Source organism: Saimiri boliviensis, chromosome 4 (genome assembly GCF_048565385.1).
Source record: "Saimiri boliviensis isolate mSaiBol1 chromosome 4, mSaiBol1.pri, whole genome shotgun sequence".
NCBI lineage: Eukaryota > Metazoa > Chordata > Mammalia > Primates > Cebidae > Saimiri > Saimiri boliviensis.
This window is the reverse complement of record NC_133452.1, coordinates 101,190,630-101,206,323: the sequence shown is the minus strand read 5'-3', so window position 1 is coordinate 101,206,323 and position 15,694 is coordinate 101,190,630. Positions and strand designations below refer to the sequence as shown.

The following is a 15,694-nucleotide window of genomic DNA, read 5'->3' as shown; positions in this document are numbered from 1 at the left end:
TAATAATAATAATAAATAAAATAAAATAAAAAGAATTCTGGTCACCATGAAGAGAAGGGACTGGTGAGGGTGGAGGGAGGCAGGCATGCAAGCACATTGCTAGGCAGAAGGCCACTGAGGCCCCCAAGTGAGAGGGCACTGATGGTGCCATGCAGAGGAGTGGACAGATTTTGGGTGTATTTTGAAGGAGAAACATTTAAGAATTGATGAATGGGACAGGAGGGGGAATGAGGGAAAGAGAGGAATTGAGTGTGCTTCCTACGTTTTTGTTTGAAGCCGGCGACTTGCCGGCGACTTCACAGCAACTCCACAGGCAGGTATGTGACCCCATGCCCAGATGAGGAAGCTGAGATGAAGTGGCTTGTCCAGGCCACATGCGGCCATGTGGGGACTCCAGCGTCTGAGGCCAGAGCTCCTGCGCTCTTCCCTTGGCCACATAGCATGGGAGGGACAATTATTACAATAATTAATAACAATAAAAATGCAAATTGCCCCGGGAAGGAGAGCTCTTTACGCCATGTGAAAATTGCTTTTTAGACCTCTGTGAGGTTGCTTGGCAGGGAGACAGGGAACGCGGGTAAAGAACGGGATCTGAAAGGGGAGATGGGCACGTGCCAGGGGCTGGGTGCCAAGGGCCGTCTCCTCCTAGCTCCTGCCCTGCTTTCCTCGGATTACTTCTGCCTGTTAGGTCTGGAGCCGGGCAGGAGGAGACGGGAAACCCTCCAGTTGTTCTCTTCAGTCGTGTGTTTGGGAGCAGCTCCGAGAGGCTGAGGACGGGATAGGAGAGTGAGGAAAATGGGGAGCAATGCTGGCCCAGATGAGGCTTTGGGAGACGTTGGCTTTGGATGCGCAAGCACTCCCCAGGGCACCTTTCAATGAGCGTGAGCTCCAGAGTTCAAATCTCTGCATGCTTCTTGGCAAGCGGGTGACACCAGGCACATCACTCAGCCTCAGTGTCCTTGCCTATAGAATGGGAGCAAAGTCTACTTCCTGGGGTTGATATGGGGGGGGCGGTAAATAGAGTGTCACAGGCTAAGTACATAACAAAGGATTTGCCACAGATCACATATTGATGTATGTCATCTCTCTCCCACCCCACTTGCCAAATGTTTGTGTTGAATTGCTCCACACAGAAATGGGATGATGCTGGTCGGTACCTCAGGGGCTTCTGTGGGACCATCAGGATTCCTGTTTCCTTTTGTTGTTGTTGTTGTTGCAATTCCTACACTCATTTTTTTTTTTTTTTTAACTCTGTTGCCCAGGCTGGAGTGCAGTGGTACAATCTTGGCTCACTGCAACCTCTGCGTCCTGGGTTCAAGCAATTCTCCTGTCTCAGCCTCCTGAGTAGCTGGGACTACAGGCGCCCACCACCATGCCCAACTACGTTTTGTAGTTTTAGTAGAGACAGGGTTTCACCATACTGGTTAAGCTGGTTTCGAACTCCTGACCTCAGGTGATGCACCCACCTCAGCCTTCCAAAGTGCTGGGATTACAGGCATGGGCCACTGTGCCCAGCCTCCTGTTTCCTTTATTTATGTATTTCCTTATTTTTTGTTTGTTTGTTTTGAGGCGGAGTTTTGCTCCTGTTACCCAAGCTGGAGTGCAATGGCGCGATCTCGGCTCACCGCAACCTCCGCCTCCTGGGCTCAGGCAATTCTCCTGCCTCAGCCTCCTGAGTAGCTGGGATTACAGGCACGCGCCACCATGCCCAGCTAATTTTTTGTATTTTTAGTAGAGACGGGGTTTCACCATGTTGACCAGGATGGTCTCGATCTCTCGACCTCGTGATCCACCCGCCTCGGCCTCCCAAAGTGCTGGGATTACAGGCGTGAGCCACCGCGCCCGGCCGTATTTACTTATTTTTGAGACAGTCTCGCTCTGTCACCCTGGCTGGAGTGCAATGGTACGATCATGGCTCACTGCAGCCTCGACCTCCTGGGCTCAAGCGATCCTCCCACCCCAGCCTCTCGAGTAGCTGGGACTACAGAGGCACACCACCAGACCTGGATGATTTCATTTATTTTTTGTAGAGATAGGGTCTCCTTATGTTGCCTATGCTGACCTCAAACTCCTGGCCTCAAGCGATCCTCCTGCCTCAGCCTCCCAAAGTGTTGGGGTTACAGGCGTGAGCCACTGGGCCCACTCTGGATTCCTGTTTCTACCTGACCTTGGCTCTCCCGTCACCACTCTCTCAAGGAAGGATGTATAACCAGTGAGCAGTGGTGAGAAAGGCCATGTAGGGCTTAGGTCCTGCTAAAGCCAAGCTTTAGGGAGCAGAGCGATGAGAAGCTGGAGCACTCCTAGGTACGGTCTTCATCCTCCACAGGCCTCTATTGAGCACTTACTGTCCGCCAGGCACTGCGTTGCAACTTACTATGTGCCAGACACTGTTCTAATTGCTTTGTCTATGTGAACTCTAGTCATCTCAGGAGACTTCTGGGAGGGTGGGGCTGTTATTACCCCTTCTTTACAAATGCGAATACTGATGCACGGAGCAGCTAAGTGACATGCCAGAGGTCATACAGTAAGTAAGGGACACAGCTGCGTGTCAGACCCAGAGATGAAGCTTGATGTCTACGCTCTCAACGCCCCCATTTTTCACCCAAGGTGGGAGGGATGCTTAGGGCGAGTTGTTGGGAAGAAGATAAGCCATCTTTTCCTGACCTTTTCAGCCTCGTGAATGTCTTTGGGTATCTAATGAGAGCTCTCCGAAAGAATGTATCCATGTATACGGTATCTATCTATACCAATAGGCCATACTTTGCTTACAGTTCTGGGGATCCATGGCCTCCATTATGGGTCCTGCTCCAGGAACATATGTTCCTTTCTGTGCTGCAGCCAAAGCCTTTGCCCAGTGCGTTGATGCAGCATTTATGGGCTTTGTTTAGAGACAACCAGGGATGTGTGATGGTCAGTTCACCCAGCATCTCAGCTCAGGAGCAACAGGTCTCCTTTCTGACTGAGGATCCGTGGAGGCACAGGCTGTGTCTCCTGGTCAGACGGGGCTCCCTGAGGGCAGGGTTGTGTTTCCCTCTCAGACTGGTACACCCTAGCCTCTACCCACACCTTATATTTTTGTTTTGGTTTGTGTTGTTGTTGTTTTAGAGATGGGATCTCACGATGTTGCCCAGGCTAGACGCGAGCCCCTGAGCTCAAGCGATCCTCCCTCCTTGGCCTCCCGAGGTGCTAGGACTACATGTGCCCAGCTTCTTCCTTAAGCCCCCCAGATGGGAGGTGTTACCCTGTGGCTCCTCTTTTAGCACCTGCCAGGGGCTCTCATTTTGCCCTTCCAGGGCTTTCTGTCCTTGCTGGGGCCTTGGAGACTTCTGACCTCCCAGCCCAGTGAATGACCATTTTCTCACTACCACTGGATTGGAAATGCTTCCTCAAGGGTAAGCAGGGAGGAAGTGGGGCTCTTGGCTCTGCTTCCTTGGCCTTGATTTAAGGAACAAAAGGAGCCAAGCTCCAGGCTGCTGTGCAGACAGCGGAAGGGTTGTATGCTCTTTTTGGAAAAAAAAAAAAAAAAGAATATGTTTTTTTGTTAAAAAAAAAAAAAAAAAAAAAGATTTCTCTTTGTGCTCTCCAAAGACAGAAAACGGAGAAAAAGTACTTGTGGTCTGGTCTTGTCTGTGCGCTCATGGCTCGGGCCCTTCTTTAGGGCAGGAGACCGGGTTTCCTCCCCAGGCTTCTGTCCGTGCGCCTGTGGGCAAGTGACTCACTGCCTCCAAGCCTGGAAGTCCTCAGTGGGTCAGGGTGAGGATCAGTGGGGAAGGCGCTTTACCTTGAAGAACCTGCTGGTGTTGCACATGTGTGTGTTGTTGTCTGTGACTTTACAGTGGGGGAAACTGAGGTCCTAAGAGATGATATCTCCATACGTGGTATTCGGACGGCTGCCATCAGAGACATAATGGGGGGACATCTGGAGGGCACTTGTTTAGACATGGCTCTGGAGCCCTGCTTCAGACCTACACAACCAGACTCTGGGAAGAGCCCAGGGAACTGCCATTTTACACCCAGGGGCAGGAGTGAGCCCCAGAAGTGCGCAGCCCATTGTTCATGGGGTGAAGCCACCCCTCCAAAGCCAAGAGAGGAGGCTTACCAGGCCCCGAGGCTTCTGTTTGGACAGGTTGTTAGGGAGAGGGAAGGATGGAGGCAAGTGTGGACCAGGCGAGGGATCAGAGGGCGTGTAAGGCGCAGGGACCTAGGCGAGGGGCAGAGGGTCCTCCAGGCTGAGAGGGAGACTGACGAGGGCTGAGCTGGGGAAGGGATTCAGAAGGGAGCCCTGGGAGTGTGTTGGGGATAGGCTTCTCCCTTGGACCTGTGGGGGTGGGGGGCTTGTGCCGTGCTTGTCACCAAGTGCTCTGAGCATTCACCAAGTGCTCTGAGAGAGTGGCGGCTCCGCTCATTCCCAGGGCTAGGACAGCTGGCCTTTCTGACAAGGCTGCCTAGTCCCAGGGGCTCCACATATTGAATCTCCACAGCAGCCCTGAACTATTTTTACCCCCACTTTACAGAGGGGGAAACTGAGGCACAAGGAGGGCAAGCCACTCGCTCAGAGTCAGGATGCGAACTCAGCTTGTCTGACCGCAGAGCCCATGCACTTAACCACTACACGCCACAGCTGAGAGGAAGTGCAAGGGGCCGTTCCTGAGCTTGACTGTGCACCACCCAGGTGGGGGGACGCAGGCTGCACTCCCCCATCTGGCCGTTCTTTCATCCATCCGGCTTGCCAGGCCACTACTCTGGCAGGCGCTAGGCTGGCCTATGGCAGTGGGGAGACCCTGCCGTGGAGGCATGCACAGCCAGTGTGAGAGACAGATACAGCCATGATTTTGCAACCGAGCATGTACAGAGTATGTAACGGGGTCCTCCAAGTCAGAGGCTTGCACACTCCAGGCCACAGGGAGCTCAGGGGAGAGGAGAGGAAGTAGCTGTCCATCAGTGTTCAGGAAAGGCAAAACTGAGGCAGGACAGAATGATCTGGAAGGATGGCAAGAATAATTTCAGCAGAGCGGAGGAGAGAGGGTTTGCTTTATCCTTGGGTGCTAGTTGCCAGGGCGACCCATGTTTTAGGACTCGGTGAGGGTCCTGAGGTCACTGGGCAAGGAGTCAAGTGGTTAGAATCTATTTCTTAGTCTAGCTGTGTGCCTCGAGCACAGCTGGGAAGTGGGCAGGGTCAGGAAAAGACTCGTCTGCTTGTCTTTTAGGATAAGACCTCTCCCTCCCACCACCCACGTGCACACACACACGCACACACACACACACACACACACACACACACACAAACTCACACACACAACATATCTAGACTGAAATCCAGGGTCTCACTCTCTTTCTCCCTAACCTAGATTTGACCAGACCCGAGTTCTAGAGCCGCACTTGGAGGAGACTCAGACCTCGGAAGGGTCAAGTGTTGCTCCTCCAAGTCCCACATTCCTGATTGGTAAAGGATTTGGAAAAGGTGACTCTGAGGTCCTCTCCAGCTTGAATATTGGAGGATTTTATGGAATTCCTGAATTTCATGATAGAATTCAAAGATAAACCTAAAACGCTTGCCTTAGTAGAGAAGTCCCCTCCTCCTGATCACTTTAGCTCCTCGCTCTGCCTCGGGTTCCACCACTGTAGAGTCGTCTTTGGTGTTAAGACATTTGTCCTTTGTTTAAATCAAGATAGACATTCCCACCCCCAAACTTAGCACACTTCAGGATGAGAAAGTCACCCAGGTATGTCAGCCCCCCAGGTGTGAGTGATCGTATGTAGAAGCCCCTGCTGCCTATTATCCAGAGCTGCCTTGTGTATCATTTCATCTGATGCTCTCTGTGGAGGGCTGGGAGGTTTATCTGATGGTTTCCAAAGTGACAGCTGGCTGGGACTGGGTCTGGTCTGGTGGAGGGGCTGGTGGGGGCCAGGAGAGGGGTGGTTGCCTGTGGGGCAAGGGAGGGCCAGCTAGGGGTGGTTGCCTTTGGGGAGTGTCCCCTGGATGTAGAGACTGGAGTCGGGAGGGGTGACAGTTCTCCAGGGACTGGAAATTCCTCTCTTGGGGGCATCTCTGGGAATCTATTCAGGGACTGGAGCTGCAGGGATTCATGAATGCGATGTTCTGTGTGTCTTTGTCAGGTTTTGGTATCAGAATAATGCTGGCCTCGTAGAATAAGTTGGGGAGAAATCTCTTATCCCCCATTTTTTGGAGTTGTTTCAGTCAAAATGGTACCAGCTCTGCATGATACTTCCGGTAGAATTTGGCTGTGAATGCGTCTGAGCCTTGGCTTCCCCAGGCACCGCGGGACACATGTGCAGGCCTCGGGCTGCTCGTCTGCCTGTTGGTTGATCTTTGGCTCCCACCTTAGGGTGCGGGGCATGGATGGTAGGGTTGATTATGGGGTCAAGTTGCCTGACAGGCTGTCACTGCTGAGGGCTTTGATGACAGTGACTCAGGGAAAGGCCTCCTTCTAGACCTTTCTGTCTCTATCACTGCTTGCTGTGGGCCACGGCTGCCCTTCGCCTCTCCCTGGTCTTTCGACTCCCCATCATGGGGGAGAAAGAACAGATCCTCCTCATGGCCTCACCTAGCTCTGACATTTGTTTTGTTTTGTTTTGTTGTTGCTGCTGCTGCTGCTGTTTTGAGACAGACTGGAGTGCAGTGGCGCGATCTCAGCTCACTGCCACCTCTGCCTCCCTGGTTCAAGTGATCCTCCTGCCTCAGGCTCCCAAGTAGTTGGGATTACAGCTGCATACCACCATGCTGGGATAATTTTCGTGTTTTTTTTTTTTTTTTTTGAGACAGAGTTTCGCTCTTATTACCCAGGCTGGAGTGCAATGGCGCGATCTCGGCTCACCGCAACCTCCGCCTCCTGGGTTCAGGCAATTCTCCTACCTCAGCCTCCTGAGTAGCTGGGATTACAGGCACACACCACCATGCCCAGCTAATTTTTAGTATTTTTAGTAGAGGCGGGGTTTCACCATGTTGACCAGGATGGTCTTGATCTCTTGACCTCGTGATCCACCCGCCTTGGCCTCCCAAAGTGCTGGGATTACAGGCTTGAGCCACCGCGCCCGGCCAATTTTCGTGTTTTTAATAGAGATTGGTTTCACCATGTTGACCAAGCTGGTCTCGAACTCCTGACCTCGAGTGATCCACCTATCTCGGCCTCCCAAAGTGTTGGGATTATAGGCCCGGCCTAGCTCTGACACTGGAAGGTGACTTTCGGGAAGCAACACAGACCCTTGTTGACTGTTTCTTTTCTCTGGAAAAGCAGTTCAAGGGGCAGAGGCACCCGTGGGGGTTTGTGGGCATGGAGAAGGAAGGTGACAAAGATCCCTTGGGACCTCGGGGCAGGAGGTGGGACAAGGCTGAGATGGTTGGGAAAAGAACCAAGACTTGAGGGCAGTGTTGGCAGGGACGGTGCACAGGCGGGAAGGGCTTGCCTGGCAGCTCGCCGGGGGAGCAGGGGAAGGAAGACCTGGTCAGCACGGGATGCGGTCATGGGTCGGTCTCCCGGTGGCCCCTGGGACTCAGTCCCACTGGGACTTCTGAGAGACTGTAGATCAGAGTTGTCCCAGGGTGAGTGAAGAAGCTGAGCAGTTAGCCCCCCAGCCCCTTCCTGTGGGTTAAGTGCCGCCCTTGGGAGCATAAACTTTCTGGCACTTGCAGACGGTCTGACCTGCCTGAGAACTCCCTCAGGCGAGAAACAGACGCAAGAGGAAACCATGGGTGTGTACAGGAACTGTGAGGGCTGAGGGGATACAGGCAGGGCATCAGCAGCCTTCAAGACTGGTACTACCATTGTACTGATAAGGAAGCGGAGACTCAGAGAGGTTGAATCACTTCCCAGCCAGAGACTGAGTTTCCCCTGGACTGTGTGGCTTCCCGTTGGCGGGAGATCACTGTAGAACGAGGAATACCAGATGCGCAGGATGTAGCCTGCCCATCCTTCCCAACTCTCCCCTCCACTTCCACATCTGTGCCCAGAACCAACCTTGCAGGGCAGCATGAGAATCGGGAGCTCATATCTGTAAAATGGCACACCATCTGACCCATCACCAGGGTTCGATGAGTGGGAGCCTTCATTGCATGGAGGTAGGACGAGGGGAGCTTAGCACCTGTTGAAAGACCATTCTGGGCTGAGCTTACGCCTGTAATCCCAGCACTTTGGGAGGCCAAGGTGGGCGAATCGCAAGGTCAGGAGTTCGAGACCAGCCTGGCCAACATGGTGAAACCCATCTCTACTAAAAATACAAAAAATTAGCCAGGGGTGGTGGCAGGTGCCTGTAATCCCAGCTACTTGGGAGGCTGAGGCAGGAGAATCGCTTGAGCCCAGGAGGCGGAGGTTGCAGTGAGCTGAGATCACACCACTGCACTCCAGCCCTGGAGAAGAGCGAGACTCTGCCTCAAAAAAAAAAGAAAAAGAAAAAGAAGAAAGATCATCCTGTCCCCAAATGTTGTGTCCATCATCCTGCTGCAGTACCTTCCAGTCTGATGATCAGGACCATGCGTTAGCCCTGGTCTTGACCGCAGATGGGCCTTGTCCAAATGAGTCTGCGTCCCCTGGGAGGTGTCATTCATTAATCCATCAGCACAGATGAGGCCATAGAATAAACTGGCTGGAATTAGAGCCTTGAGAAAATGGGAGACTAGATGGATATGTTTTGATTGCTTTATTTTGTTTTCTTGAGACGCAGAGAAGTGATCAAAGGAGAGCTTCTAGAAAAGGCTAAGATATTGGGCAGTTTGGGAAATCGCCTGATGGTGAGTGGCTGAGTGACACAGGGCACCAGGGCACCTTCCCGGAGTGGGAGCGCTCGTGGTGACGGTGGGGGCGGGAAGTAGGGAGCTCTACACACCTTAGGCAGGTGGGCTGAGGAAACTCCAGGGCCTGCCCAGCGCCTGGCTTTTATTGAAGCCTAATAAATGATTGTGGAACTGTTTTGCCTGAGGCCAGGCCAGAGGCAGCCTCCTGGTCTCAGCAACAGCCTGAATCCCCTGAGGTCACCTCCTCTCAGCTGGCTGTACTAACCCCCGCTCTCTCTCCCTCTTGCAGGAACCTCTTGGACAAAGACATGTTTTCCAAGTCCGACCCACGTAAGTCCTGCTCTGACAATAAGAACGGTAACAATAACAGCGACGACACTATGATTAATTATGGCAGCAATGCTTGAGCCCTTACTGAGCACTACCCGTGTGCCAGGCTCCGTTCCAAGTGTGTCAAGCCTGTTTAATGTTTCACCCATAGTGTCTGAGAAAGATAACCGCGGGGGTTTGACCCTTCCCAGCCCACAGGCTTGTGAAGCCTTGACACAACAGAGCAGTTTGGGAGGGGCTGGGGGTCTGGGGCCACAGGATCGCAGATAACCCAGTACGCCTAAGAGCTCCAGTGGGCTGTGATCTGGTGGGATGAACACTGATTTCGGAGGCCAGGTTCTAGCCTCAAGCAGTGCCACCCAAGTGTGTGACCTGGATGGATCATTGGCCTCTGAGCCTCAGTTTTCCCATTGGTAAATGGGGCTGATGATAATCAGAGGCTTCAAGAGACTGCTTTGGGCTGTAAAAGCGGGTTTCTGATGCTCTTCCCCACCACACCTCCACCTGTCCTCTGTCACGCCCACCTGTCTACCTGTCTCACACTTCTGACCCTTGCTGTGGCCTAGAAGCGAATGGCCCTGACCTTCCTCCTAAAGATTGCCACTTCCAGGCACACCTAGTCTCCCTTCTCCAAGGCAACCCCTCTGAATTGGTGCATCTAGAATGCTGTCCGAGCTTGGGGGGCCAGATTCCTAGACTCACTCACCAAGATCTCAGCCACCCCAGGATACCCCCTCTGCCCCTATCAGATCTAACAGTGCCACCCAGGCCAGATCTGCTGAGGCGCCTGCCCATCCAGGACCCTTTCCATCCGGGACTCCTCCTTCCTCTTGGCTGGAGGTATTAATCCATTGTTTCCCTCTCCCTGCAGTGTGCGTCATGTATACCCAAGGGATGGAGAACAAGCAGTGGCGGGAGGTAGGTGCAGCCCCTTCCCACACCAGAAACACCTGACTGTTCCTGTCTGTTTGCCTGTCTCTAATTCTGGGGCAGTTGCCCTGACATGATTCTAACTGCAGCATCTATAGCAAGGTGTGCAAAGCATGGAGCCCTCCCCTGTTGTTGGATGAAGAGATTGACCATGGAGGGGATGGTTCTTGCCCTCGGGGAACCCCAGTCTGGGGGGAGGCACAGCCCTATCCTCAGGGAGCCCCAGTCCCAGGGTGACGCAGACGGAGTCCAGGTCCACTGAGACCGTGTCTGCGGGCTGGAGGCATGAGTGCAGCCTGCAGCACCGTGCCTCCTCCACCGCCACCTTCCCTCCGGGGTTTCTGACTAAGGTGAGCATGGCTTCAGTTAGGTGGTTTCCCTGCTCAGAAAACTTTGGTGACTCCCTTCTGCATTGAATCAAGTCCCAGCTCCAAAACCGCCCTGGCTTCCAAAACCCACCCCAACCCAGGATGACGCCCTTTTCCAGCCTCATCTCATTTCCAATCCTAATCCCTCCCCACCCCCACTCCATGTGCCTTTTGTCCCTTGTAATAGGGAGTAGGAGGAGAGGGCTGACTTGAAGGGCCATTTCCAAGAACGGCAGGGACATTTGTGAAGTGAATGGGGTCTCCTAGATACCCTCGCTCTATTCCCCACCCTGCCGCCAGAGGGATCCTGCTAAAACCCAGGTCAAATTCTGCCTCTTTTCTGCTCAGAGACCTCCTGTGGCTCCCATCGTGCAAAAGCACCTTCCCTTTATGGACCCCCCCAGGCTCTACATGTTGTGACTTCCTTTCCCTGTTGACCTATTCAGCCGCTGGGCCCCTCCCCACCCACTCCGGTCACTCGGCCCCTCCTGCCTCAGGACCTTTTCAGCTGTTCTTCTTCCTGGAATGCTCTTTTCCCCAAGGCTTCTTGGCCCTTCCATGCCTCCCTAAGGTTTTAACTCAGATGGCACCCTGTGGAGGCCTCCTCTGGGCACCCCGTCTGGCATTCCAACCCTCCAACACTTCTTATTCCCCTTAACTGCGTTTTATTTTCTCCCATCACTTTTTCTCATTTCCCACACTCTGGTTTACTTACTTATCTTTTTTTTTTTTTTTTTTTTTTTTTTCTGAGACAAGGTCTTGCTCTGTCGCTCAGGCTGGAGTGTGCAATGATGTGATCACGACTCACTGCAGCCTCGAACTCCTGGTCTCACACGATCCTCCCGCTTCTGCTTTGGGTAGTTAGGACTGCAGGCACGTTGCCGCCATGCCTGGCTAATTTAAAAAAAAAATTTATTTTTTTTTTTTTGGTAGAGATGAGGTCTCAGTATGTGTCTAGGCTGGTCTGGAACTCCTGGGCTCAAGCAATCCTCCTGCCTTTGCCTCCAAAAGCGCTGGGATTACAGGCACATGCCACCATGCCAGGCTATTTATTTATCTTGTTTGTCATGTGTCAGCTCCATGAGGGCAGAGATTTTCACCTGCTTTAGTCACTATGACATTCTGAGCACCGAGAACAGTCCAGCACACAGCAGGTGCTTAATACATGGTTGTTTGAATAATGAATGGATTCAGAAACGGAGCTGGGCCTGCAGAGGCGGACTAGGCCGTGGTGGCTGTTACCACATTGCTCCCTCCGCCTCCTCCCTCCCTCTCTGAGCTCTCGTGGGAGAATGTGTTCAGGTGGGTCAGGATGAGGGGTCCTGGGAGCCTCTAGCTCCTGTCTGAACAACAAAAGAAGCTATCCCTCCTTTCTCTTGGAGAAGAGGGTCTGGCTGAGCAAGGACAAGGTGAAAGTCCAGGAGGTGAGGGGCCGAGGAAGGAATGTTTTCTTCCACGGTGGGGAGGTGGGGTGTGCCAGCTGGGCAGCAGAGCCAAAGCTGGCTTCCCGGGGCCTTCATGGCTGCCTGAGCTGGCTGGAGATTGTGCTTGCTCCGGGGATCAGAAGAGGCACCAGAATGGTGGGAGGGGGGATTTGCCCAAAGCTGTGCCCCTGTTGGCCTTGGCAACCCCACCCCATGCCCGTCTCCACTGACACCTGGGAGGGAGGCTGGTGGGCTCCCGATAGAGACTCCGCCTGGGGTCTCCACCTAGAGAGGGGTTGGAGGCAGCTGTGAAGAACAGAAGGATGCAGGTTTGTCCCCAGGGTCCAAGGAAAGGGGAAGGGAGGGGGACGGTGCACAAAATGACCGATGCCGAGAGCCTGAGGGTGAGGAGGCCTTCCCGGACTTAATACAGATTTACTAAAGTCCGAGTTCCACTTCAGTAACCCAGACTTCATTAATGAATTTCCCTTCCTCATTGCTGGTGGACTGGCCGAAGCCATCTCCCTCTGTCCCCAGTCCCCAGTCCCCAGACTTGCTGGAACCAAGAGGCTGAAGGGGGTGAATTTTATTCATGAAATGTGGGAAGTTCATCTGTAAAACAAAGAAAAAGAAAGAAAACATATGGCAGCCAGGCTCAGTGGCTCATGCCTGTAATCCTAGCAATTTGGGAGGCCAAGGCAAGCGGATCACTTGAGCTCAGGAGTTCGAGACCAGCCTGGACAACATCAAGAAACTCTCTCTACTAAAAATACAAAAATTAGCCAGGCATGGTGGTGCACGCCTGTAGTTCCAGCTACTTGGGAGGCTGAGGCAGGAGAATCACTTGAACCCAGGAGGTGGAGGTTGCAGTGAGCCAAGATTGCATCACTGTACTCTAGGCTGGGTGACAGAGAGAGACCCTGTCTCAGAAAAAAAACAAAAACAAAAACAAAAAAACATGTGGGAAATATTTCCACAGGGGCTGGGCTAAAGTTTAGTATTCCACCCTGCCCAAGAGTCTAAGCCAATTCAAGCGTAAACCAGATTGCTAGGGAAACGTTTAGTCTGCTTAAGTGAACTAATTACTTTTGAGGCCTTTTGGCTGTGCTTCATAGAAACCAGGAATGTGTTAATGTCTTCGTGATTCATGAAGGAAAGTCTGGAAGCGCTCTTCAGAAGGGCACTGCGTGGCGGGCCATTAATTACATTCTGTAATTGAGTGTTGTCTCCATTTGGTTGAGGGTTCCTGATTGTCCAAGTTACCTCTTGTTGCTACATCCATCTCTGGGTGGAGTAGAGGCCACCAGGTGGCCTTGGTGTGGAATACACCTGTGCTTGCTCCTGGCTCCAGCCCTTTCTGGAGGTGGGACCTAGAGCAAGTTACTTAACCTCTCTGCACCTCAGTTTCCCCATCTGACATCTGGGGGTAACTCCTACCTTATAGGTGAGGGTGAAAGGAGATAATGGCAGTATGAAGTGCCTTGGTTCATGGTCAGTGCTTAGTAAATATTCACTATACAGCATCATCTGACGTGTTTGGGGCCTTGCTGGTCACTCTTCACATCTCAGTTAACATTTGCAACAGGAAGCATTTAGAAGTGCCAGGCAATGTACCAGGGGCTGGGGAAGAAAGGGAGATGGGTCGAAAGAACAGAGCATCACCAAATGTATAAACTAGAACTAGATTTGCAGCCTGGGAGGGGACATGCATGTGAATGAGCAATCCTAACAGGAAACAAAGAGAAGAGAAATAAGAATGGAAGAAAATGTAGGCCGGGCGCGGTGGCTCAAGCCTGTAATCCCAGCACTTTGGGAGGCCGAGGCGGGTGGATCACAAGGTCAAGGGATCGAGACCATCCTGGTCAACATGGTGAAACCCCGTCTCTACTAAAAATACAAAAAATTAGCTGGGCATGGTGGCGCGTGCCTGTAATCCCAGCTACTCAGGAGGCTGAGGCAGGAGAATTGCCTGAACCCAGGAGGCGGAGGTTGCGGTGAGCCGAGATGGCGCCATTGCACTCCAGCCTAGGTAACAAGAGCGAAAACTCCGTCTCAAAAAAAAAAAAAAAAAAAAAAAAAAGAATGGAAGAAAATGGAAGTTCAGGGGAGGGAAAGTCGCAGCTGGAAGGCTACCTTCAACTAAAGCATTTTGACAGGCCATTTGGAATTTTAAAATGGAATTTGAGGCCAAACACAAGCCATTTGCCTGGGGTGCATGCTATGGAGCAGACGAGTTGTGGGTTGGAAGAAGCTTTCAAGATCATCTGGCTCAACCTCCTCCTCCTGCAGAGCGGGGCAGGACTGACCTCAGCTTGTGGAGTAGCTGAGTTGAGCCGGGTTTCAGGTTTCAGTGATGTGGGAAGGCATAACCCAGGGGCCCAGTAGCATCCTGCATTGTTGAGGGATGTAATAAAGGGGTGGATGGGATTCAATGAAATCAATGAAGGATGGTGAGTCTCAAGGGTAGCAATAGGAGGGAGCCATTACTACTCCAGGCCTGGGGATGAAGGGGGGTCCTGGTTTCTGGAACCCCGAGAGACTTCCAAACAGGACCAGGAGCCCCAGTGGAGGGACATGCTCAACTCAGGGAACCTCACTTTCTTCCCACCCTCCCATCTCCTGCTGGTGCCGCCCACTGGTGGGACCTCATAGGAGACCTAGGGCCAACAGACCATTGGGGAAGTCCACTTGGGTCAGCCTCTCTGTACACAGAGCAGTGTGGGGAAGGACTGGGGGTGTAACCAGAGGGGCCAATGGAGGCCTTTCAGCACAGACAGAGGAGCATGGCTGGTGTTCAGGATGTGAGGCTGGCAAGATACAGGAAGCGTCAATACCGGGACATCAGGCTGCGGACAGCTGCAGTTGTAGAGTGAGAATGTCAGAGCAGGAGGGTCCAGAGAGATCAAGGAGGCTGACCTCATTTATGAGAGGTGAGCAGGACCAGGGCCCAGACTCCAGGAGTGAAGATGGCAGAGCTCACCCACATGGGGCACCCCTAGGGCACATGCTATTTCACACAGCTTTTTCTGGAGAAAGGAAGATGCATTTGGACATACTGGGGACAGCCTGGCCAACATGGTGAAACCCCGTCTCTACGGAAAATACAATAATTCGCCTGGCATGATGGCACACACCTGTTGTCCCAGCTACTTGGGAGGCTGAGGCAGGAGAATCGCTTGAGCCCAGGAGACAGAGGTTGCAGTGAGCCCAGATTGTGCCACTGAACTCCAGCCTGGGCAACAAAGCAAGACCCTGTCTGGAAAACAAACAAACATACTGGGGATGGGAGAGGGGCTGCACTTTCTTGCCTGATTCTCCGTGTGGCCCACAGAGAAAAGTATCAGGAATGGAGATTAAAGAAGAATCCAGATTGTCTCTATGGAACTGCCCCTGGGATAGAAGACTGCTCTTGCGAGCAAACAGGAGCCAATTCCCGCCACTCCTCCATCTAGTTCATTGCCCTTCAGGAACAAATCACCTCTCTGTTACCAGAATCTTGGCCGAGAAATAATAATCCTGTGATGAGGGGGAGTCAAGTGCAGGCACAGCACTCTCTCCGGACGTGGGGTTTGCACATGGCTGCAGATGAGCCAATCAAGGGAGGGATGAAGTCTGCTCTTGTGGCTCCTGGCTGCCGGCTTTCAGCTGGTTTTAACCATTTGGGTCATTGTTATGCCTTCTGAGAAAGCTCCATCTTCCTAGCACCTAAATCTGTCACCACATTTCATGAAAATTGACTCAAGATGTAATTTTAGCCCAGAAAATCAAGCACTGTTTGCATCGAGGCCTGCCAGGGCCTTCTGCATGTCCTAGGGAAGGCAGGATGGCCAGGTGGGCAGAGTCCCAGAAATGCTGTCACTGGGAAGAGGGACATGATAGGGAGCCCCTCTAGG

At 52.7% G+C, this 15,694-nt stretch overlaps 1 protein-coding gene across 4 annotated transcripts in view; it reads left to right on the top strand.

The window, feature by feature from the left end:
- Window positions 1-15,694, top strand: part of CPNE5 (copine 5) — a 105,853-nt gene that overhangs the window by 10,053 nt on the left and 80,106 nt on the right. For all 4 annotated transcript variants that reach the window (XM_074397981.1, XM_010334093.3, XM_003923216.4 and 1 more), the window contains exons 2-3: window positions 9,039-9,079; window positions 9,951-9,997. In XM_074397981.1, coding sequence (XP_074254082.1) covers window positions 9,039-9,079; window positions 9,951-9,997 — 88 coding nt within the window. The remainder of the gene's footprint in view (window positions 1-9,038; window positions 9,080-9,950; window positions 9,998-15,694) is intronic.